A 23,731-nucleotide genomic window follows, 5' to 3' on the forward strand; every position below is an offset into this window, starting at 1 on the left:
CAGGGCAGGATTGAAGGTGTGGCATATCCACAACCCCAAAACAGCCTTCCATTATCTTACTCCACCTTACTCCATCCTGACCCCAGGGACCATGGGCTCATATCCTCACCAAAATCTGCCAAGTCCTCACCAGCGTCATACTGTACATGTCTCAGTCCATCTTTCCCCTCTGACCCCTCTCTCTGCATCAAAACCATCACATCGCCGCATACATTTGGCGCCAGAAACAGCCTCCTGTTGGGTTTTGCATGATAACTGGGGCTGCTCTACAAGCCATTCCTCATGCTTCAGCAACTCAAGAGTTTTGTGTTTTGCAGTTCTAGTAATTGAATGCAGAGCCTCATATGTGCTAGGCAAGCACCCTACCACTGGGCTATATCTGCAACCTCCTCCCCAACACCCACTTTTTTTTTTTTAAGAAAAAGACTCATGTAGTTCAGACTGATCTCAAACTTACTATGCCCTTGGGAGTGACCCTGAATTTCTCACCTTCCTGCCTATGTCCACACAGCGCTGAGATCACAGTATGTGCCACCATGCCCAGTTTATACCTTACTAGAGAGGAAGCTCAGAGCCTTGTGTATGCTGGGCAAGCACTCTGCCACCATCATATATTCAGGTCCATGCTTTCTATTTTAAGGCAGGGTCTCACTAAGTTATGCATGCTAGCCTTGAATTCACTTTATAGCCCAGGGTGGTCTTGAATTTTGTTGTTTGTTTTGTTTTTCAAGACAGGGTTTCTCTGTGTAATAGCTCTAGCTGTCCTGGAACTTTCTCTGTAGACCGAGCTGGCCTCAAACTCACAGAGTTCTGCCTGTTTCTGCCTCCCGAGTGTTGGGATTAAATGTGTGTGCCACCATCACCCTGCCTGAGGCCTTGAATTTTTTTTTTTTTTTTTTTTGGTTTTTACGAGACAGGGTTTATCTGTATTGTTTTGGAGGCTATCGGTCCAGCCCGGCCTCGAACTCACAGAGATCCGCCTGCCTCTGCCTCCCGAGTGCTGGGATTAAAGGCGTGCGCCACCACCGCCCGGCAGGCCTTGAATTTTTGATCCTCCTGTCTCAACCTCCAGAGTAGCTAGGGTTAGTGACACCAGTGTTAACATGTCTGGCTTCCTGTTTTTCTTTAAGTATCATTTACATACAGACTTACTTCTCAAATAGGGCTGTCCACCAGCCACACAATCACCTGAATGCTGACTAAAAATGCAGAATCTCAGGCCCGATTCCGGACCCACCTATATAGAAGCAGCATTTAAAGTAAACTTCTTAAGTCTGACATGGTAGCTCACACAAGTAATCCTTGCTACTCTGAAGGCTGAGGTGGAGTTTTGAGGCAAGCCTGAACTACATACTGAATTCTAGGCCAGCTTGGGCTACAGAGTGAGATCCTGACTCTAAAAACTGAAACATAAAATATCTTGAAAGTACTGCTCAGAGCAGTTCTAGGTTCCTAGCAGAATCGGGTGGATTCCCACAGACCGGTCCTGTCTTCACCTTTGAGCTTCCTCTATCACCAACATCCCATGCCCCAGTGACACATTTGTTACACTCCATGAACCTACTCTGACACATCATCCTCACCCAAAGTCATGGTTTAGCATTCCCTCTAGGAGGTGCACTTTCTATGGGTTTGAAATGTCTGTGATTAATAGATACAACATTACAGCATTATGCAAAACAGTTTCACTTCTCTGAAAAACCCCCTGGGCCTTTTAACACCTCCCAGGTGACAATATGCATAATTAATGTATGGCCAGTGCTGAGCTAGATAGTGTCACCTTCACCTCTAAAACCCTTTCATGCCCTCCCAGTGCACTTTGAATAACATTCAGGTTCCCGATGGTGACCTGAAAGCCCTAGGCTTGGCTCCCTTATGGTCCTGCTCTGTCCACCACTGTCCGTCTGCAGGTCCTCAGCAGATGAAAATGGTTCCCTTTCTTCAAAGTTCTCATCTCTATGTCAGTCATGTATTTAATGCTGTATCAGAGTGTCTTCTCCTTCCAGTGACTATAAATTCCATGAATGAAAAGAGCTCATAATTTGTTCCCGGAACCAATAAACATGTCTTGTACCCAGAAACTACTTGGTGTTTGTTGAATTAAATGTTTAAAAGGAATGAGCTAGACAGTTATGGTGCAGCTCAATTGGGAAAGTGCTTGCCTGGAATGCCCTCTGTTTAATCTCTAACATTGCATCAACTGGGCAAGGTGGTGCCTGTCTGGAATCCTAGTACTTAGGAGATGGAGACAGGAGGATCAAGAGTTCAAAGTAACCTTTGTTACCTAATGAGTTAGAGGACAGACAGTCCAGTCTACATGAGACTCTGCCTAAAAAGGAGGGGAGGGTGATAGTTGTGCTGATGTTTGCCACCTTGGTACTTGCCCAGAATCCTCTATTGCCATTTGCCTCCATCAGGTCTACTCCTCCAGCGACCCTGTCCCCTCCTTTCTCAGAACCCTGGCTTTGGTAGTCAGGACCTCCTTCTTTTCATATTTCTTGTGGGGTTAGTTCCAGGACTTTCACATGCAAACTTGTTTGAGGGCACGAGTCCCAGGCTCAACCGCTTCTGGGCTAAGGTGGACATTCAGAATAAGATGTTCACGGCTGGATGTCTGACTCAGTGCAGTAGAAACTGGATGCAGCTGTTAAGTGCATGGTGCTTTCCTAAATGGCTAAAAATGTATCAGCTATGCTTTGTTTCTGACTCTTTTCCTGATGCAACTGTCAAGCCTTGGTTTAAATGTTGCCTGCTTTCTCTCTCTTTTTAAGTTTTCCACTCCACCCATCAACTCCCATTTCTGGATATGTGTAGTTTCTCCAGAAGACTTGAGTTTGGGAGTGCTCCCCTAACCTCCAGACAAAGATTGTAGCTGTGTAATTGTTGGATTGCTGACGGTATATACAACTTGCTGTATGAATGGACACTTAAGTCATGGTTCTCTGGGTTCAGCAGACAGAAAATGTAAAACTGCTACTATTGCAGCAGGTGGCCTGTACACCCTGCATTCTCTTCCCTCCCCTCCCCTTGTCTCCCATGCTCTTAGATACTGTGAGCAGGATTTTAGTGAACGGCTTTACCCCAGGGCCTCCAAGGGTTCAGTTTCTGCATTGCCGTGTGGCACGCTAGCTTCCTCCTTGTTTGTGAGAAACCAGTTTATATGCTAGTCCTTAGAAAGCGGATCTTTTGTTTCCTGGCTTTAAAAAAGTCACATGGGCCAGTTACCCCTTTTTAAAGAAAGAAGGAAAGAATGAATGAATGAATGAATGAAAGGAAGGAAGGAGGGAAGGAAGGAAGGAAGAAAGGAAGGAAGGAAGGAAGGAAGGAAGGAAGGAAGGAAGGTCATGCGGGATATGGTGGATGGCAGTTCCCAAGTAAACTGTGACCTGCACAGTGTCCCCAAGCCTTCTTGATAGTGCCTGAAGTCCACCGCCTACTGAATCACCTTGGGAACAAAATACTCTTTCAAGAACACATATGAAACACATAGCCACTTAGAAATATCTTGAAAAAAAGGTTCGCACTAAATCTTAGCTGTTGGATGTCAGTGCTGACACGTTGAAAGGAACAAAGCTTAAGAAGAACCATTAAGAGAAAGATTTCATACTTAAAAGACCATATTTCTCAACTACCCAGAACACCTCAAATGGAAAAGATCGTCATTGCCGGGTTTTAGAGGTAAGCCATATTAATTAAAGACACACACTTTAGAAACCAGAATCCCAGACCAATGCTGTTGGCACATAACAAGATGTAAGTGAGTATCTAATATAGATGGAGGAGGTCACAGCTCTAAGCTGCTCTCTGGTTTTATGTAGTGTTAAAATAACACCCTCCCCACCTCTATGGTAAAATAACACCCTCCGCACCTCTATGGTAAAGTTGGAGTTCTTGATTTAACTTGGTTTCTAACTTGTTGTGTGACTCTACATGTCCTTTTACCCTCTTTGAACCAGAACTTTCTTAGCTTCAAAGTATTCCGGGAACACCCTGAAGGGTCCCTCTGGTTCACAAAGTGAGCAGAAGGGATGGCCATTATGTGAGCTGAGGGAGAAAGGCTCAGATAACAGAGTCATTGCCCTCAAAACGTGGTGGAGCTTCCTGGAAGTTCCTTCCTTACCTGAAGACATTCGAAGAAGACCAACCAGCAGCACAAAGAGATGAGCAAGTCTGAAATGTGGACTCCTGGGTCGTGGTGGATCCTGCCTCGGTTGGCAACCCATAGCTTCAGATTGAGCTTTGGATAGATGGTAAAAGCCAGGAACGTAGAGCCAAAGGGTCTGGGCACCTCCAAGTCTCACAAAACCCAGGAAACAGCAGGAGAGAAGCCTGGATGGTGCACACCAGGCAGACACTGAAGACAACTCTACTGCTCCACTGAGATGGGGGCAGAGTTCTCGATCTCTGAAGGTTTTGTTTCACAACCTGAAAAAGAAACTAGTAAGAGTCGTTCAGTTGCTTGCTGTGAGCTAAAGACTCTCCCATCTAAGATGAGTGAGAGTTCTTAATCTGAGTGGCCTCTAAATCGGGGTGTGGCCATGAGGGGAACTCAAAGGTGGAGGGGACTCTAGGGGAGGTGACTTGTCCAGGCCTGTTCCGAGAACCAGCCACAGCTGGGTGAAAGGGTTCTGTGCTTGGGGGTGTGGCTAACATGATTAGAACACAGTGCGACCCCCATTTCACAAACAACAGCAAAAAGCACACAGAGAGACCCTTCAGCACCAGCCAATCCAAGAACGCTTAAATCTTCCCGAAATACACACATACTCACAGAAACACAGAGTGACTGGCGAAAGGGGGTTTGTCCAAGGCAGTGTGTTAGTCAGGAAGCCACTTCTTGATGTATTAACAGGAAATCAGTAAGTCCTACAGGGATATCAAGCACCAGAGGGATCTAGCAGTAAAAAGGGAGGAAAGAAAAGACACACTGGGAACACTGCGTTCAGATGATGCCGTACAATGGGAAGAGGCTTGTTTATGGGTTTTTTTCCCCAGCAAAATTGAGAAATGAAAATAAATGACGTCACACCTGCAACTGGTCGGATGTGTGTATTCCCATTAGCATTTTATTGATTAGAAAAACTCGAGGTCAGCGTATAGAAATATTTGCCAGCATCTAGGAGACAGGCATGAGAATAGGCAACCACAGGGGACCCCTCTGAGGGCGAGTCACAATCCTATGTCTGTTTTAAAAGCAGTGAAGTTGGGGCTGAGGAGGTGGCTTTGTTTGTAGAATGCCTGCCTAATGTGCAGGAAGCCCTGAGTTCAATTCCTAGAGTTATTTAAACAGTGTGGTGGCACTGGAGGAGGATCAGAAGTTCCAGATCGTTCTAGCAAATCTGAAGCTTGTTTGGAATATAGGAGGTCCTGTTAAAAAAAAAAGAAAGCTCAGGTTGGTGTTAAATTGTTCTACTAAGGTATCCCATAGTGTGATAAATAGTAAATGCATTTACTTACTCGTTGAAGAAGATTCCTTTTTCTTTTGTCTTAAAAAATCAAAAGATGGGGCCAACTTAAGAGATGTTCTTGCCGTCTTTATGACTAACACAGCAGGAAGGCGGAATTTCCCCTTTTCCACTTCCCTTTACTAAAGCCTTGAGGAAGCTCCCTTACTCTTTGAGAGTAAGACTTGGGCAAGTTGCCCCAGCAGGCAGCCCTCACCACGGGGGTGGGGAGTGGGGGTGAACTAACCGTGGTGAGAGTTTGGGGTATCTAGGAAGAGGAAGAGCAAGGGGCAGCCACTGGCTCTGCCTGGACAACAGTGTGTGAGCGGTCCTGGCTGCTGCTTCTGCACTGATCTCAAGTTCTGTTCTCACACTCGGCTACTCTTTTCCTACTGGTGGTAAGACTGCTGTGGGAACAGGCTGTCTGGCTCAAGTGTAGTAGGCATTTCTGGGGGGTGTCTTCTGTCTACTAGATCACCCTAACTGCATTTGCATCTTGTGCACCCTCAAAGAGTGTGCTCCCCACAGTCACATCGGATGGTATGCTGCACTCACCACAGCTTGCGTAGCTCAATGAACACAATGAAGGAAAGTGTCAAGGGATGGAGGGAAGACGGCTCCAGTCTTTCCCACAGCTCCACAGCTTCTATCTGAAGCCAGTTTGACACCCTGGAACCCTATATATGGAATTTGGGAGGAGCCACAGACAAGCAGCCAGCCATGCCGGACAGTGTATCTCTCTGCACACGTAGATCCGAGCAGACCCTTGACTGAGCCTACAGTTTTCACAATTGTCTTCTGACCCACCTAGACCTCCCCGGTTGCCTCGACATGGAATACCCTTGGGAGTTCTGTACTCCAGCATGCAGAACCTTAATTGTGGGGAAGTGGGTGTCTGTGGGTCTACCCTTGACCAAAGGAGCCTAGAATAGTCAGGTAGCTGCTTCCCACTTTGTCTCCCAGTTGACGGTTCTTAAAGACCTTACAGGGCTCCCAGCAGGTCCTGGGGGATGCAATAACCACTGTCTTTACTAGCCATCAATTTGGCAAGTCTTTTTGCAGTAAATCTCATCTCTCTCTTTACTCTCTATCCATTCAAGTTTCATACTTTTAATCAGGTCTTTGTCTCTAGCATTGCTTCACAGAGAACCCAGAATAAGACAGCAGGAGTCAGAGTATGTTAGAGGCACACGGTTTTCCTTCTAAAGTAGGGGAAATTTATGGGGGGTGGGGAAGAAAATGATAGTATCTGTGGTGCATGAGTGTGGCTACATGGCTAAAATACTGACTTAATGTTGCTAAGAAACAAGTTTTTCTGACCAAAAAAAAAATCACAATTGAAGTTGCTATCTATCTATCCTCTTTTTCAGTGTTACTGAAGGCACTGTAGTTCATTTAACTAAAAGACTGATTGAGAAGCATGACCAGGGGCTGAGATCTACGGGTTTTTCTAGGAAAGAAGCAATGGGGATCAGACAAAGGGAAGAGGTGGGAATAGGGGCTTTGCCATGTCAAAACTGCCCTTACACTGCCAAGCCCAGGCTGTGCTTGCACTGGCAGGCTGAAGGGACCTGATAGGTCCACCTCCCAAGCATCGTTCCTGCTGGTACCCTGTAAGGCATACATACACACCTCCTGGCCAGAAGACTTAGCAGGAGGACAAGGGCAGGGTCTTCTAACTTCCAACACAGTATCCCTGTGGGCATCCTTTTCTAAAAGTGTAGCCCTGGTAATTTTAAGAAAATCAACTTCCAGATTTTTACTTCTTTGTATATTCTTTCTAAAAATTTACCTGTGGTGAGAGGATTTGGGCCTTGGCCCTATTTAAAAAGAAGCATATTTCACCCAATCTGAATCTTATTGGTGTGGGGATATTCTGGAGGCTTCTTTCTGGGACCTCTTGCTGGCCCTAGAACTGACTGGTCCCTGGCTGCAGGACTTCAGGCACTAAGAGTCACATCAGGCTGTAACCCCCAGATGAATATGCCATTCTTTTGGCTTTTTGATTTCATTTTCTCTGAGAAGGGGACAATGATCAGGTGGTAGGAAAAGTCAAAGAAGGTGTGTTCTGGGGACAGGACAGTGTGGTTACAGTGACTATGAGTTTAAATTGCTGGAGAGTGCAGAGCCTGTTTTAGTAGGGTGTTTAGCTCAAGCTGGCTGTTTGCTCCTTCCTAAAATGTAGCAAGTACTCACTCTCCTCACTCCCTCCTCCCATCACCCTTTCTTGTGGATTTTTCCTGAAAAGTGAACCAGACAGTTGCCTTTTTATTTTGTATCCAGGACATAATATCAACATAATATTATAAATATGATCTTGAACAAAAGGTCATGGTTTCCAGATTTCGTTAAAAAAGGGAAACTTAATTCTGTTCATAAAACTAAAGAGAAATTTCATGACTTAAATGAAAAGTGGAATTTCCCTTGCACTAATTCTTTCTAGGGAGGACATGATTCTAAAATTTATGTGCATGATTATTTATTTTTAATAATATCATTAAAATATACTAAAAAGCCACCAGACATGGTGTCACATGCTTTTAATCCCAGCACTTGGGAGGCAGAGGCAGGCAAATCTTTGAGTTTGAGGCTAGCTGGGTCTACAGAGTGACTTCTGGGATAGCCAGGGCTACACAGAGAAATCCTGTCTTGAAAAACAAAAACAAAACAAACAAACAAATCCAAACAACAACAGCAACACACACAGTAAAAAAAAACTACAAATATATAAAATATACAGTTGGAGACACACACAAGCCATCACCAATGGAGACAGTGAACACCTGTATGTCACCCTTAGTATCTCCATGGGTTCTGAAATTGCTCCCCCTCCCCCTCTTCGTCTTCCTCTGTTGAGTTCTTTGCACATTTAGAGCTGTGTATCAATATAATTACACAGAATGTTCTTTTTGTCTGCTGCCCCAGCAGAATATTTTAAGCATAGCTAGTGAGGGCAGATACAGACAGTTTGAATTTGGGAAAGGGTTTGCCCACCGGAAGGCTCCTCAGGAGATTGGGGTTCATTCTGCTGATGACCCTCAGATGGCATGTCTCCTGAGCCTCTAATTTCCTTTGGGGTTTAGTTGAGTAGCTCCTCGGATGCCCAGTTGGTTCTCTAAAGGTGCCCCATCCTAAGCTGCAGGAATTCCCTTCACAGAGCAGTTTTAGGCTGGAGTGTGACCCAGCAGTGAGGAACTGACACCTCTGAGGGTGGAGGGGCAGATTCTAAAGAGGGGACAACTAAATGTCTCCTGCTAGAACTTCTTTACCGAGTCCAGGAAACGGCAATGGGAGCGGACTAACCGTGGCTGGTCCAGGCTGACCAGTGAAAGCAGTTGGGCACAGGGGGCATGGAAGAAAACTCGCTCTGACAAAGCACCCGTGGTTTTAGTTGTTTTTCTGTTTTTGTTTCCCCCTGAAGGCTGCTGCATTTTCATCTACTGACAGTAGATGGTGGCCAGTGAAGTCCCTTAGTGTGTGACTGTGGCTGGAGCATGGAAAGCCTTTGAAAGTTCGGGAAATGGGTTTGGGGAGCCAGGCATGCTTCCCTTCCTGCGGGAAACCCAGCGAAAGTAAGAAGGCAGCAGTAGAGGCCACTTGCTGGAACTCACCAGAGAAGATTTCAAAATGTACTGTCAGGTCTCTACCAAAGGTTGGGAAGCCCTGGTCTGTGGAAACATGCCACTGCAGCCAGGGCGGGGGGGGCAGACCGGGGCAGCAATAAGGACTTCCCCAGCAGTGGTCTTTCTGTTCTGCTTGGAAGGGTGAAGCTTTCCCTAACATTCAGATACCAGTTCATCAAGTGTCATTGCTACCAAGCCTTCCTGTCTGTTTACTCCCAGGAATTACTGTCTGCTTCTTAAGACGATGGTGCATGTCTAAGCTTTTTTTAGTACATACATACATACATACATATATGTTTTTCTTCAAATCTTCAAATACAACTTTTACATGGTCACAAAAGGGATGCTTAAGCTTAGTAGGGGAAACATAGACTACTTAACAATCAGGCTTTGTGCCTTTGATGTAATCGTGTTTAGCTGCAAGCCATTTCATGTCTTTTTTTCTAAGTGGCAGCATGGGGAATGGAAGGACTAACCCTGGGTTCCAGGCCTGGTTCTTTTTGTGTAACTGGGCCACCCAAACTCTGAAGAGCTCTCCTCTGCCTGGGTTTCCTTGTTGAGATATGTTGAGAAAACACTCCCATGGAACTAACATCTGATGACTTAAACCATTCTTAGGGACATGTGCATTCTACTTTTTTCCATAGCTTTGAGGCAGAGCCTCCTTCTGTTCTCCAGGATTGCTTTGCAACATAGCTGGTATTGTACTTCTGCCTGATTTAGCTTTTCAAATGCTGGGATTACGGGCAGAAGTCACCACATCTGACTGTATTCTGCTCTATTATTTTTTAATTTTCATTTGAGACCATGCAGCTAGGCTTGTCTGGAACTCACTATTTAGACAAGGTTGGCCTGGAACTTGTTACTTAGACCAGGCTAGCCTCACAGAGATCTGTCTGTCTCTGTCTCCAGAGTGCTGGGATTAAAAATATGTACCACCATATCTGGTGTATTCTTTTTTTAAAAACTTTTTATTGATTCCTTGTGGATTTTACATTATGTATCCAGACCCCACTTATCTTACCTTAAACTTGCATCTGCCCTCTGCCCTTGAAACCTCTCCTCCAAAACAAAACAAATTTATAAAAAACAGCCAAAACCAAAACCAAACCAAACCAAATTCCTAAGGGTTCCCCAGGGATGGTGCCCAGAGAGCCTACTTTCCTCGGTGAGCCGTTCTTCTAGTCTTTCCCCAAGTCTTCTTTAGGATTTGCAGTCTTACATACGGTGTGTTTAGAATGTCTTGGTAAATGAAGAAAGGAGGAAGAAGCCTAATGCTATACATAGTCCTACAACTCAGGGCCTGGTTAGGCCCCGCAACTGTGCATCCTTCAGGGGGGAAATGCTAAACTAGACCTGTGACTTTGCTTTTATTTTCCTTTCTATTCTGAGACATAGCCTCCTTATACAGTCCAGGCTGGCCTCAAACCCAAGATCCTCTTGGCTCAGCTTCTCCAATCCCACGTTACAGGATTGTTACCATGCCCAGCTGGTTTTGTTTCATCCTTTTCTTTTTAAATGGATTTCCCTGTACTCAAGCAACTGTGTGTGTGTGTGTGTGTGTGTGTGTGTGTGTGTGTGCTGTGTGGTTTCTTTCTGTGCTTGTAGTAATTTTATTTGCTTACCTAACAGTCTTCAAAGATCAGCTTAGGTCTAATTTTCTCTATATACCTTCTCTGAGTATAATGATTGACCCAAAAATGTTTCTGTCTTACATTCAGCAACCCGAACCTCAAATGGTCTTCTTTGTCGTGTTCCTTGCAGCCTAATGCTATTCTAGTCCATTAGACACATCTTCTATTAGTCTGGTTATCATCTGACCTCTCTACTTAGCAAAGTTTGGCATATTTAGATACTGTATTAGTCAAGGAACCAGAACACACACAGACACAGACACAGACACACACACACACACACACACAGACAGACAGACACACACACACAAACACACACACACGGGGGGGCACATACAGAGTGGGTGGGGGAGAGGAAAGAGATACCCACTTTAAGAACCTGATTTATTAACCACAACACTTGGGCAGTCAAGGCAGGTAGAGCTCTGTTAGTTTGAGACCAACTTGTTCTACACAGTGAGTTCTAGGCCAGACAGGGTTACCCTAGGTTTCTACATTATAAGGTTTGGTGAGCTCAAAGTCTGCAGGGTAGGCTACCAGCCTGGAGGCCCTGAGAAGGAGCCAACCGTCCTAAGGCAGTCAGCAAGCAGAATCCTTTTTCCTACTGGAGGGGAGTCCCTCTTCTTAAGATCTTTATCTAGGCCTATCTGCAATTATGCGCACCCACATTATGGAGGATAATCTACTCTACTCAGTGTTCACTGATATAAAGGCTAATCTCAGCTTTAAAACACTTTCCATCTGGAGAATGATTTGAACTACTAACTGGGTGCTGTGGTCCAGCCAAGATGTCATAAAATGAGCTGCCCAGATAGCTTCTCAGTCTTCTTGAAAGGACCACATAGCCGCTGCTTTTGGATTTCCCCGTCTTTGTCCCCAGCTTTTCTGTTTTGATACTTCTCTACCTTAACTGATTTTGGTGAATTTACACAGGGTCCCAGCCTGTGCTTTGTTTTCCTTTGACCCTTGCTGCTGCTTTGCTGTTAATCTCTGCTAGGGAGCCCAACCTGCCCTTGCATATTAACTGCTTCCTGTTAGTACACATTTTCTAAACCTTTAGCTGTTACTCTACAAACAGGCACTTATGACACATTCAGGCCTAGGTAGCGTCAAGGCTTTGTGTAACTGTCCTGTTTTCTGATCATCAGTGAGTCTGTTCTCTTAAAACAGTTTTAATCATCAAGTGGAGGGAGAGCAACTGGGTACTAGGGTCTCATACCTTTATTGTATCGAACTAGAAGTAAGCTTATCCCGGAAGCATTAATGTGTGTGAACGTTCGGAGTCCTGTTCGTAGACAGATGATAAAGTCGATTTTTAAAGAAAGGATATAAAATTCTATTTACAAAAGGACCCTGTTATTGTTTTAAGAGCATGTGCATAACATAAAGACTGTAAGTATATATAACCAGAGTGGTAGCCTGTGGCTTGTTTTTTTTTTTCCTAGAATCTCTGTATATGTAACACAGAAAAATATTCTAAAAGATGTAAGCCAGGTGTAGGACTACAAAACTGAAATTCCAGCGTTCTAAAGGTGGAGACAGGAGGATCATGAGTTTGAGACCAGCCTGGGCTATAGTGAAACCCTGTCTCAAAAAACAAAACAAAACCACCAAAATTTAAAATTTCTTTCATCTCCCTTCTCAGAAAACTCCTTGTTCTCCCTCTGGGAGGCACTTGTAATTATTTACAATTGATGCTTACCTTTCCAAGCAGCCCGCTCCCCCTCCAATGCTTTATTAACATATACTCATCATCCTAAAACTTGACCTATTTTGGCTTAATAAAAATGTTGCAAACTCCACACGACTGTCTCCTTTATTATTATTTTTTGATTAACGGAAGATTTATTTGTGCAAGAACAGTCATTGCCAAAGTTAATAGAAGAGGTTAACTATTCGATCCAATTTTCCTTCCCAAGTAAGTCTGCCTGTTTTGAAAACCTGTCAGAAGATAGGCCCAATTCCCAGCACAGCTCCTAAAAGTGAATTCCTGGAAGTAAGTCTGAAATTAGGATAGACAGCTGTTGATCTTGCTTAGGTCCAACAAATCAAAGCATGTGCGTTTGGAGTCGTTGTACTGAAGCAGACATTCGGGTTTAAGCCGGCCCTGATGCTCTAAGCGCTCGACCTGAGCATTTTGGACCTCAGGGGACAAATCTGGGCTGGGTCTAGGGTACTGGGGAGAGTGGTCAGGAGCGCAAGCTTATACTTGGAACCAGACATCTTGGCTCAACACGTCCTTCGCTACCTTAGGGTATTAATAATTCCAGAGTCATAATTTAGGGGCGAGAAACTAATAGTTTCCGTTAGAATCACTTGCGTGAAGAGCATGCAGAGCCGCGGCCAAACAAACTAGAGCTACAACGGACGAGGCTTCACCACCCTAGGAGATGGGTACCACCATCAGGCCGTCTTACAGCGAGGGCCAGAACCCGACAGGGAGCATGCCCGGCTCGCCCCCCGCACTCCCCCCCTTCCCCCGCATTGGCGGACGAACCGCGCAGAGAGGCTAGAAAGCCGCCCCTTCCGCCCGCGCTTCCCAGCGGTCTGGGCTCGGTGATAGTCACTCCTTCCGCACGGTGCTGATGCTGGGGAGGACGCGGCCCCGCCGGAAGCTGCTCTGCGTCAGCCACTCACTAACCACGGAGCCCCGCTTCCGGCTCCGCCCCTGTTCGCCTGGGGGCTCGCACAACGGACACGAGGCTCCTGTGTCTGCTACCCCTCCTCCCGCTCGAATCGCAGGGGCTCTCCGGACCCCAGTCTCAGCAGGTACAGCTAGACTTCCAGTACCAGTCTCCTCCTGTTGACCTTGTACCCTCTCAGCCCGGACTCTCACCTCCAGAGTGGTGCTAGGCCCTAAAATTGGCCAAGACTTTCCATAGTGCATCGCCGCCGCCTTCCCTTCCCCCCTCTTTTTTTCCTATTCGTCCTTCCACCCAGACAAGGAAAACAAAGGCTAGTCCGGAAGTGGACTTCAGTTTTAATTATATAGTTAGATTGCTATGGGATCTGTAGAAGTGTAGAGTGGGTTACGGAATAATGACTTCTTGAGGCTAGGGCTGGGCCAATGTGGATGCATGACCCAGGGTGGAAAGGAATTTCAAAGAGAAAAGATGGTGGGCTGCCCACACACGGGGGTAGGGCCATAGACAGCTGCAGAAAGGGAGCCTTGAGCATTGGGAGGGAAAGGTGTGGGTGTTAGTCCTCAGTTCTCAGAGGATAACAAAGCTTGGGCTTCGAAAACCTGGGCCAAGACAGTCCCTCGGAGAACATTTACAATCTACATCCTCCTCCCCCACAGATGGGAAACAATTCCAGAGCGAATGCCTGTTTATTATGGCCACACAACTAATTCCAGGGAGTACAGAGCTCTAGTTCCTAGGCTTTTTTTATACATGAGAAAATATACCGTGATTAGGAGCTGTTTATTGCAGTGCTCAGTCTGTCTTTATCCCTTACTGCTTCTCCAGGTCTCTGCGGGCCTACACCCTAGTCCTGAGCAGTGTGGCTCCATGGAGGACTGTGGAAGTGCCTGGACGTGAACTAGCCCTAAACTAGCATTTAGGTAAGTGAAGGGAAAGAAGAGCAGTTGGGTGTGGGGAGAGCGTGAGCCAAGGGCAGGGGTGAGCTAGCCCCTTTGGCCCTGAGATTATTTGCCCCCGTTCATGGGGTAGATGGATAGATGGAGTGGGCAGACATTGGAGCACTTTGAATCTGTGCATCATAGGGAATGGGTGCAGTGGGGAACTGGCCTAAGGCAGAGAAGGGTCTTAAATGCATACAAAAGGAAGCCAGTGCTTTAGCAAGGATCTAATTTATGGTGGGAATATCCATTTGCGATCGGGTACCATGGAACTTTTACCATATAGAAGACAGACGGGCTGGAGAGATGGCTCAGCAGTTAAGAGCACTGGCTGCTCTTCCGGAGGACTCAGGTTCAATTCCCAGCACCCACATGGCAGCTCACAATACATATAAGTCCAGTTGTAGGGGATCCAACATGCTCACACAGACACACATGCAGACGAAAACCAGAGCACATGAAATTAAAGTAAACCTAAATATTTTTAAATATTGCTGGTAAAGAGTATGGGCAAAGTATTCTAGTTTAATTATAGAACTTGTTGTTAATAATAATCCCAAAGTTGTGCTCACTATGCACTTTATGGTAACTCACTCATTCCTTATAACACATCTGGGAGGTTGTTGGTTTTTTGTTTTTGTTTTTTTGTTTTTAGAGACAGGGTATCTTTGTATTGTTTTGGAGCCCGTCCTGGAACTCGCTTGGTAGACCAGGCTTGGTCTCGAACTCACAGAGATCAGCCTGCCTCTGCCTCCCGAGTGCTGGGATTAAAGGCGTGCGCCATCAATCACCTGGCTTAACAATAACCATTTTAAAGTGAACAGTTTTGTTGTTGTTATTATTTTACATGAGCCATCAAGAAGTCGCCCAAGGTTAAGGTCAGGGATGAGCCCGTTTAATGTAAAATGAAGCATTCTGGCAGGGAACTAGAAGACTGGGGTCTGGCTGTGAGCTTCTGTTTCTTCATCTGTGAACGCTTAACCTGCAATAAGTGTCACTGTCTACATAAAGGAGAGATGCACTTCCAAGCCACATGTCACCTAAAGGAGAAAACCACAGGCCTGGGTTGACTTGTGAGACTTAGTGGGCGCACCACTACCCGAGACACAGAGACAAGGCTTAGGAGTCGGTTCTGGGCTAGAGTCCCACCCCTGCCGCTGTTAGCTCTGTGGCCTGAGTCCGCTCTCTTAATATTTACGAAACTGCATTATCTCCACAACACTTGATTTACTCCTGCTCAAGATGCAGCTAGTATCCAATCTCATTGATTAAGTGGGATGTAATCACAGGAAAAATGCTCAATAAAATACAGATTTTTAATTAATTAATTTATTTTTTCTGATTCTTCCTTCTCTGTCCTCCTGCAGGTGTCTTAGTTGTCCCCCAAGACTGCCTGTGGCAAGTTCAGCATGGGTGGGGGTCTGATTGAGAGGTATGTGGCTGCCATGGTGCTGAGTGCAGCTGGAGATGCCTTGGGGTACTTCAACGGGAAGTGGGAGTTCCTTCGGGAGGGGGAGAAGATACACCAGCAGTTGGCCCAGATGGGTGACTTGGAAGCCATAGACGTGGCTGAGTGGAGAGTCAGTGATGACACTGTCATGCACCTGGCTACAGCAGAGGCACTTGTGGAAGCTGGCGAATCCCTGAACTTGACTCAACTGTACTCTCTGTTAGCTAAACATTACCAGGACTGCATGGGAGACATGGATGGCCGGGCGCCAGGTGAGTGCAGCTGGGAGGAGGCTCCTGAGGACAGGGAAGGCACTGAGAAGGTTGATGGGGGCTGGGGGCAAGTCCTCCACCTAGGAGGACTTGGATTTTAAAATCAGCCTGAGCTCCATAGTGAGAGTCTGCTTCAGAGAATCAAACGGAGAAAAAGTTGTGGGCATTTAAATACCAACGAAACGACAGTGTAGATTTAAATTCTTGTAACTTATTTATGGTGGCACATTCAGGGCTTTGTAAATTCTGCAGATGAATAATTACTGATTTGGAAAGGCTTTATCCATGAAATAGAAAAACAAGTAGGTTTCAGAACAGTGTTTAATGGAAATAACTTGGCTAAAGTATAAAAGGGTGCCAGGCGTGGTGGCACATACACTTGAGAGGCAGAAGCAGGGAGGTCAGGAGTATGGGGTGATGGGGGAAGTGCTGGACTTATGGCCCAGCAGGCAAGAACACCAGCTGAGCAAGCATGAGGACCTGAGTTCAAATCCCCAGCACCCACATAAAAAAATCATGTGTGACCCCTGTGCAAAATGAGACAGACAGGAAGATCACTTGCTGGCCTAGCTCTAGGCCCTGCACCAAGGGTCTTAGAAAGAGATAGGACACTGGGTAACCTCTGGCCTCTGAATGCACATAGATGTTTGTGCCAACACCACACAGAGAGAACAATTGCGTATCCCCACTGAGAAGTCCAGAAGCATATACATAAGTATGGTCATAATTCTACCTGAGTTATAGAAGTAGATATTATTTGTTATTTTCCTTCCAACATTTTGTTACGAACAATTACAAAGAAAACTGTTTATTTTTCTAATTTAAAAAAAAAGAGACTCTTGGTTCCAGTTCTGCTCACAGTGGCTCTCACCCACTTTGGGAATTTTGTGTGGCCCCCTAGGGACCACCAGGTTTAGGTCACCTTTTCCCTGACCAGCCACTCTTCCTGTAAGAGTCTGTCAAGGGAACTGTCATCATAAAATGTTATAGACTAGGGACCTTAAAAAATAGACATTTTGATCTCAGCACTTGGGAGGTAGAGACAGGTGGATCTCTGTGATTTTGAGGCCAACTTGGTCTACAGAGAGAGTTCCAAGACAGCCAGGATTGTTATATAGGAAACCTTGTTTTGGAAAACCAAAACAACAACAAAACCCAAACATTTCGTGATTCTGGCTACTAGAAGCCTAAGCCACACAGCGTTAAGTTTGGTTTGTTTTTGGAGGTGCTTTTCTTGGCTTGCAGATGGACACCATCTCTGGTCCTCATGTGATCTTTCTCTGTGCATTGTCTGTGTGTTTGTATGCTTCTTGTTAGATTGGATTAGCTTCACGCTAATGGCTCTTTAGCTTAAACACCTTTGAAAGACCCTACCTCCAAATTAAATTAAGCCACTGGGCATTACAGTTTCTACATATGTATTCGGACTTAAGCATATGAATACCCTTCCACCATAACTCCTGATTGAAGAATTCCTCACCATCAGATTCAGGACCCCTCCTAATCCAAGGACTAGATTTAAAAGTCCATCTCTGTTTATCTTTTCTTAGCATCTGCTGTCCACTCGGTTTTGACATGTGGTTTTATTTGCCTACACGTGTCAGCTATGGTTATTGTGTATGAACTGCCCAGTAAGGGAGCAGGGATACTGCGTTCCAGAGCGTGCTGCTGCCATTTCTTGGCTCCTGCTGTAGCACTGCTTCCTACTACAAAAGTTCAATGGGGGAAGCCGCCTTCTACCTCTGCCATGTAGGGAACAGCCATAGTCTGTTGCTCCTGATATAAGCCCAGTGTTTCTTCTGGAACTTTGTCTTTCTGATAGTTAGGAACCCCAACAGTGTCTTACACTCACATGATGGTCCCTGAATAGCTGGTTCTGTGACCTTAAATTCCCTAAGTTTCGAGTCTGATGTTATTCATTAAAAAAAAAAACCCAAAAAACAGCAACAACAAAAAACCCAATAATACATGGTAGTAGTGCACACCTATAGTTCTAGCACTTGGGAGGCAGAAGCAGGGGAGTTACTATGAGTTTACAGCCAGCCTAGGGTACATAGAGAGTTCCAAGCCAGCCTGGTTTATGTAGAAAGCCTAACTTTCAAAAACAAATAAAAGCAAATATAGCTACCTTTTGAGGTCCTGTGAGTTCTCTAATAACTGGAGAGGTCCCGCGGCTTACTCAATTCATACACTGCTTGTTAATTCATAATGTCACACTTACGGTTAAATATAAAGAAGGCTATCTGTTGGGCTGGGGTTTGAAGTTGAGGGACCATCCCCATCATGTGTTCATGACTTTCCTTTGGTTTCAGAGAAACTTGGGAGTCTGTTTAGTTCTTTGTTCTCACTGGGTCCTTTGTTTTGGTGACTCTGACCCTATACCTGACCCACTGTAGGCGGTGCTTGTATGCAGAATGCCATGCGGCTGGAGCCTAACAAGGCCGATGGCTGGAGGATTCCCTTCAACAGTCGTGAGGGTGGCTGTGGGGCCGCCATGCGAGCCATGTGCATTGGGCTGAGGTTCCCTCACCCCAGCCAGCTGGACACGCTGATCCAAGTGAGCATTGAGAGTGGCCGGATGACCCACCACCACCCCACAGGCTACCTTGGAAGCCTTGCGTCAGCTCTTTTTACAGCGTATGCTGTGAGTGGCAAACCGCCACGGCAGTGGGGCAAAGGACTGATGGAGGTGCTGCCGGAAGCCAAGAACTACGTTGTCCAGTCAGGCTACTTTGTGAAGGAGAATCTTCAGCACTGGTGAGTGTCTGTGCACATGCACCACACACATACCTAGGGTTAAGAGGCCACAGCTGCCCTCACAGTTCCCTCCAGAGCACCTGCTAAGGATTCCCGGTTCCTACCCATCATGGTTGCCGGAAGCAGTCAAGTGGATGCCTCGGTATGTAGGTACCTGAAGGCATCTCCTAAGTGTGAGTCCTATTCTGGATTCCAGCACTTTTTCTTGGCTATTTCCCCAAGATTTGTTTTTCCAGTGTTGCTTTGAAGCAATATTTCAGAACCCTTGGTTAGAATGCCCAAGAGATAAGTTTTTCCAGGAGCTAAGTGGCAAGACTACTTCTTCCCCTTTTGATGACTTACTTCACAGTATCTTTCTTAGAAGAAAAAAACTCAGACCTCTTATTGAAGTTGCCCATGGTCGTGATGTCCCAAAGTTTCCCCTGGAAAGACAGTAAGATGTTGCTCTGGACATAGAAAACCAAATATTTATTTCCTGACTTACAGCCTTACACCTATCTTCCTTATTGAGCAACTGCATCCATACTTGGTTTCTGTGGGTAAAAAAATGTATGATGCCTTGTAAAGTTAACTTTGTTTTTTTTTCCTATGAGTTTATGACACTAGTATAAGGAGTTGAAGTCATTCTGGACTTTTCTCTATTTACTTATATCTACCTGATATTTTTCCATATAGCTTTTGACATTAGTTTTTTTAATTGATTTTCCCTCCACAGGTCCTTCTTTGAGAAAGAATGGGAACAGTACCTGGAACTTCGAGGAATTTCGGATGGCAAGTCAGCTCCTGTCTTCCCGCAGTCCTTCGGTGTGAAGGAACGTGATCAGCTCTACATCTCCCTGAGTTACTCTGGCTGGGGGGGCAGTAGTGGACACGATGCCCCCATGATTGCCTATGATGCCCTCCTTGGTGCAGGGGATTCCTGGAAGGAACTTGCGCACAGAGCCTTTTTCCACGGTGGAGACAGTGATTCCACAGCGACCATAGCTGGCTGCTGGTGGGGAGTTCTGCACGGTTTTAAAGGAGTAAACCCATGTAACTATGAGAAGCTGGAGTACAGACAGCGCCTGGAAGAGGCAGCACGGGCTCTGTATTCTCTTGGGCCTAAAGAAGATGTATTTGGCCCCTAGGGAGAGGGTGGGGTTTTTTGTTTGTTATTTTTTTTGTTGCTTCTGATGATTCCTTTCTCCATAGCTGATTCTGCTCAGTCTGTTCAACTTTTTCCGAGTCAAGAATCCTAATCTTGTGCTCAAAGAGTTTAGAGATGACAAGCTCCTTGGGCACCTCTAGCTCTGCCTTCCCACACCCTCTTCCTGTGTCCCCACACTTCCCTGCTCTCCCTGTGTTCATCTCTGCTTGAGAATCTTTTTATTTGAGTTGCTGTTCCAGAAACACCTTGTATTTGAGTCTCTGTTTTTATCATGAAATTGTTCCAGATACTTTGTCTGAGTTTTCCTTGATTGGGTCCCCCATCTACCCCAAGTAGACTCGTGCAAAGGTTTGAGTGCAAGGACTTTATTTGGGAGGCGATTCCAGGAAGTAGAACGGGGAAGTGAGACCAGGGAAGGGAGCCACACAGGGTGTGTGAATGAGCAGGAATCCCCATGGCCATTTGAGGTGCATTCTATCTGGGCCCTCTGCCCAAGACAGTCCTTAGCATTGTCCTGGTGAAAAGACAGGCCAGTTTTGAGTGTCTATCCACTGACTTTCACCTGACTGGTTAAGGCCCGTACCTAGGGATGCTGTTTACTTCCCGGGACTTCTCAACTTGCTTGCGGTGGCAAGTTATAAGGCCCGAGACCAGAGGGGCACAGTGGGGATCCTAAGAGCATCACTGTCTCATTGCTATGAAGAGACACCACCATGATCACAGCAACTAATTGGGACTCGATTACAGTTTCAGAGGTAATCCAATGCATTATTATGGCAAGAAGCCATGGTGCTGGAGAGGTTACTGAGAGTTCTACATCTGGATCTGCTGGGCCTGGTGTAGGCTTTTGAAACCTCAAAGCACTCTCCACCCCACCCTCCAACAAGGCCAAATCCTTCTAGTCTGTATGCCCTGGAAACTAAGCATTCAAATACATGAGCCTTTGGGGCCCATTCTTATTCAACCACTACAATCTGCTGGCTGTTCTACACTCAAATGCACTAAAGCACACACTAAAGCTCTGTCTCTCCATCCTTCCCTCTTTATTTTTTTGACAGGGTCTCTGTCTCTGACTCCTCAAGTTAACTGAAGATGATCTACCTGCCTTTACCTCTTGTGTATTGGGTGCTGGGGATCAAACCTAGACCTTTGTGCATGCTTGGCAAACATTCTGTGAACTGAGCTACATTCCCAGTCCTGTACTTTAAAGCTACCATCTGCTCCTCCCTCTCTCCCTCCCTCTTCTTTTTAAGACGACCGACCTTAATCAGTGTCCTGGTTGGTCTCCAGCTCACAGAGATCCACCTGCCTCTGCCTGTGCCTCCAAAGCAGCATGATAAAAGGTGTGTGCCACCAAGTCCACTCCTAAATCTACCGCTTCTTTGACATTGCGGCACTGACTTTCTCAGCTGGATTCCTGCAGTCCCCAATTGCGCTTGGTAGATGCTGCTGTTAGCTGTTCTCAGCACCTGCCTTGCCATGACCCCTAACTCATTGTGTTACTGTCTGTTTGCTTGTCTCCCTTTTCCACACAGACACTAGCACCATGGCCAGGTACAAAGCAGGCACTTTATCAGTATGGATTAAGTAGACACTGCTAAGGGGTAGCTTCCCATCCCTCACAGCTCTCCAAGTTACCCTTACAAATAGCAGGCTGACTGCATTGAACTGCTAGTTATCTTCCAATGACTCTGTTGGCCTCCTTTCTATCTTGATGATGCTTTTATGTCGTCTTCACTGCCTCTGTTCCATTTCACCCACAACCCTAATTCATCATACACTGAATCTGCTGGGAGGTGGTTGGGCATCTCTTCGGTCAGTCTCAAGGGACCACTGCCTTGCAATGGTCCAGCCACTACAGTTAAGTCCACGGTTACTTTATTCTTCCAGGAGGCCTCCTTACCTGGCTCACTGCCAAGAGTGAGAACACAAATCCGTTTCCCTCCTCGTACAACCACAAAATTCTGACTCCTGCGATTTCTGCTTCGGTTTCCTGGTGTTAACTGGGTTTGTGCAAGAGAGGTCTCGTCACACTAGTTTGTGGCTTGCCTTTCCAAGCCCTTAGGTCTCTTTAAAATGTAGGGGAGGGAGAAAATGCAGGAGATTTATGGGTGTGTTGCTGAGATCTGGGCTTTGACCACTGAGACAACAGAAGACCCTGGACATCGTATTCTCACTTCATCACAGGCACACTGGGAAATTCCAGAATTTCAGAGGCCTTTTCTCAAACCTCTTCAAACACTATGAACCGGTGACCTTGGAAGGCAGGGAAAGGGAGGGAGAGAAAGGATGAAAATGAAGAAAAAGATGATCAATTAGATGCAGTCTGTCCAAGCACATCAATAAAAGTGTCTCCAGCACGAGTCTGGAGTCTGTCATATTTATCAATTGGACACATGCCAAAACAAAGGCAGCCCTGTGCAGCAGTCCAGGACAGACAGAGCTCTCTGGTTGTGCTTCATTTGCTTTCTTTACTAAGGTTGCTAGGGGAATGGTTTCTTCTATGACCTGCACAATTTACATTGTCCTAAGTTGCGTGTCCACCAGGAACCACAGTCATCATCACCCCTCGTTCTCTGTCTCACTGGAACATGAAAATGTGCATCTTTCCTTTGTTGGCAGCTGTGGAGCTGCTGCAGGGTAGTTGTTTCCTCATAACGCTCAGCCAATCCCCAGAAGGCACCAGCTGCTTGCCCTCAAATCCTGTGCTGATGCCATCTACGCAGAGTTAGCATCAGATCCACAGGTTGAGGGCTCCAACCCACAAGACTTTCCACTTCAGTTCCCTTCACAAGTCCCAGCCTGACCTGTGTGTCTTATGACTACGAGTCAGGCCCCCACGACTTCCTTCTTCTATCTGATGAGTGCTGGGGCAGCTCGCACCACTCAGAGACACACCTTGCTTCACCAGTTTGTTATAAAGGCTACAAATGGGCAGCAGGTAGAGGAGGTGCACAGGGCACGTGAGCACAGCCCTTCGATTTCTCCCATCAGCGTGGGCTGATGTTTCCATTTGTTAAGAGAGAACAGTGCTTCCAATCCCAGCATTCCCCAGCACACCCTTCTCTATGTTGGTCAATGCTAGCAGCCCACATCAGGGGCTGATTGTGTTGTCTTCATATCAGTATTCAAACTGAAAAACATTTATTAAAGTCCAAGCTGGGCTTAGGGTCCATGCCTGTAAGCCCAGCATTCTGGAGGCAGAGGCAAGAAGATTGCATAATTTTGAGGCTAGCCTGGGCTACATAGTTAATGCAAGGTCAGCCTGATCTACATAATGAGTTCCAGGCAAGCCTAGGCTACACACTCTCAAAACAAGAGTTTATTTAAGTAAAAACTCCAAGCTCATATTAGTATAACTCGTAAGTGGAAGGAAGCGGCAGTAATCGAGATGGTGAAGCCAATAAAGGTGATTGTTGAACATACCTTGAGAAAAAAAAATCTCCACAGGATGACCTCTGCCAGAGATAGCCCAGTGCAGGAGGCATTTGAGGTTAAGGTGGGCTTCCTGGGTCCCTTAGCCTTCAATACAGGAGACCTGAGAAGATGGCCCCTTTCACTTGCTTCCGGGACATGGTGCCAGCTGTGCAGTTGACACTAAGAAGGCATGCTCTGACATTGCAGAAAACTGCCTCTGAGAGCCTTCTCTGCCCCCAGGCATGTCCGCTGGGCCTCACATCACTAGGACTAATGGAAGGCAGAGTGATGCTGCCCGCCTTGAGAGCTGCCAGGAGGTGAGGTAATGTCCCTAATAGTAGCCATATTTAGTGGATGAAAATGTAGTCACTGGTGTCTGCTTTTCAGATTAAAAACTTGCCCTG

General features: G+C 46.1%; 2 protein-coding genes across 6 annotated transcripts in view; one reads left to right on the forward strand and one right to left on the reverse strand.

Moving 5' to 3' along the window:
* Cd80 (CD80 molecule) overlaps positions 1 to 5,546 on the reverse strand; it is a 33,819-nt gene extending 28,273 nt beyond the window's left edge. Inside the window, exons 1-3 of one of the 5 annotated variants that reach the window (XM_040750265.1) lie at positions 5,458 to 5,546; positions 5,030 to 5,367; positions 4,121 to 4,425 (exon numbers count right to left, since the gene is read on the reverse strand). In XM_040750265.1, coding sequence (XP_040606199.1) covers positions 4,121 to 4,223 — 103 coding nt within the window. In that variant the 5' untranslated portion in view covers positions 4,224 to 4,425; positions 5,030 to 5,367; positions 5,458 to 5,546. 5 annotated transcript variants of the gene reach the window in all.
* A 7,770-nt stretch (positions 5,547 to 13,316) lies between these two features.
* On the forward strand, positions 13,317 to 20,197 carry Adprh (ADP-ribosylarginine hydrolase). Its single transcript, XM_005071495.4, has 5 exons — positions 13,317 to 13,470; positions 14,172 to 14,266; positions 15,652 to 16,006; positions 18,403 to 18,763; positions 19,479 to 20,197. Exons 3-5 carry the CDS (start codon positions 15,694 to 15,696, stop codon positions 19,888 to 19,890), a joined length of 1,086 nt encoding a protein of 361 aa, XP_005071552.1. The 5' UTR covers positions 13,317 to 13,470; positions 14,172 to 14,266; positions 15,652 to 15,693; the 3' UTR covers positions 19,891 to 20,197.
* The last annotated feature ends 3,534 nt before the right edge of the window (positions 20,198 to 23,731 follow it).

This window comes from Mesocricetus auratus, unplaced genomic scaffold (assembly GCF_017639785.1).
Source record: "Mesocricetus auratus isolate SY011 unplaced genomic scaffold, BCM_Maur_2.0 Super-Scaffold_100008, whole genome shotgun sequence".
In the NCBI taxonomy this organism is placed as follows: Eukaryota; Metazoa; Chordata; class Mammalia; order Rodentia; family Cricetidae; genus Mesocricetus; species Mesocricetus auratus.

Excerpts from the sequence above, each read along its gene's own strand:
- Adprh (XM_005071495.4), top strand. The coding sequence starts at position 15,694 with ATGGGTGGGGGTCTGATTGAGAGGTATGTGGCTGCCATGGTGCTGAGT. Across the intron at positions 16,007-18,402 it reads CATGGATGGCCGGGCGCCAG|GCGGTGCTTGTATGCAGAAT; the intron begins GTGAGTGCAGCT and ends GACCCACTGTAG. Across the intron at positions 18,764-19,478 it reads AAGGAGAATCTTCAGCACTG|GTCCTTCTTTGAGAAAGAAT; the intron begins GTGAGTGTCTGT and ends TTCCCTCCACAG.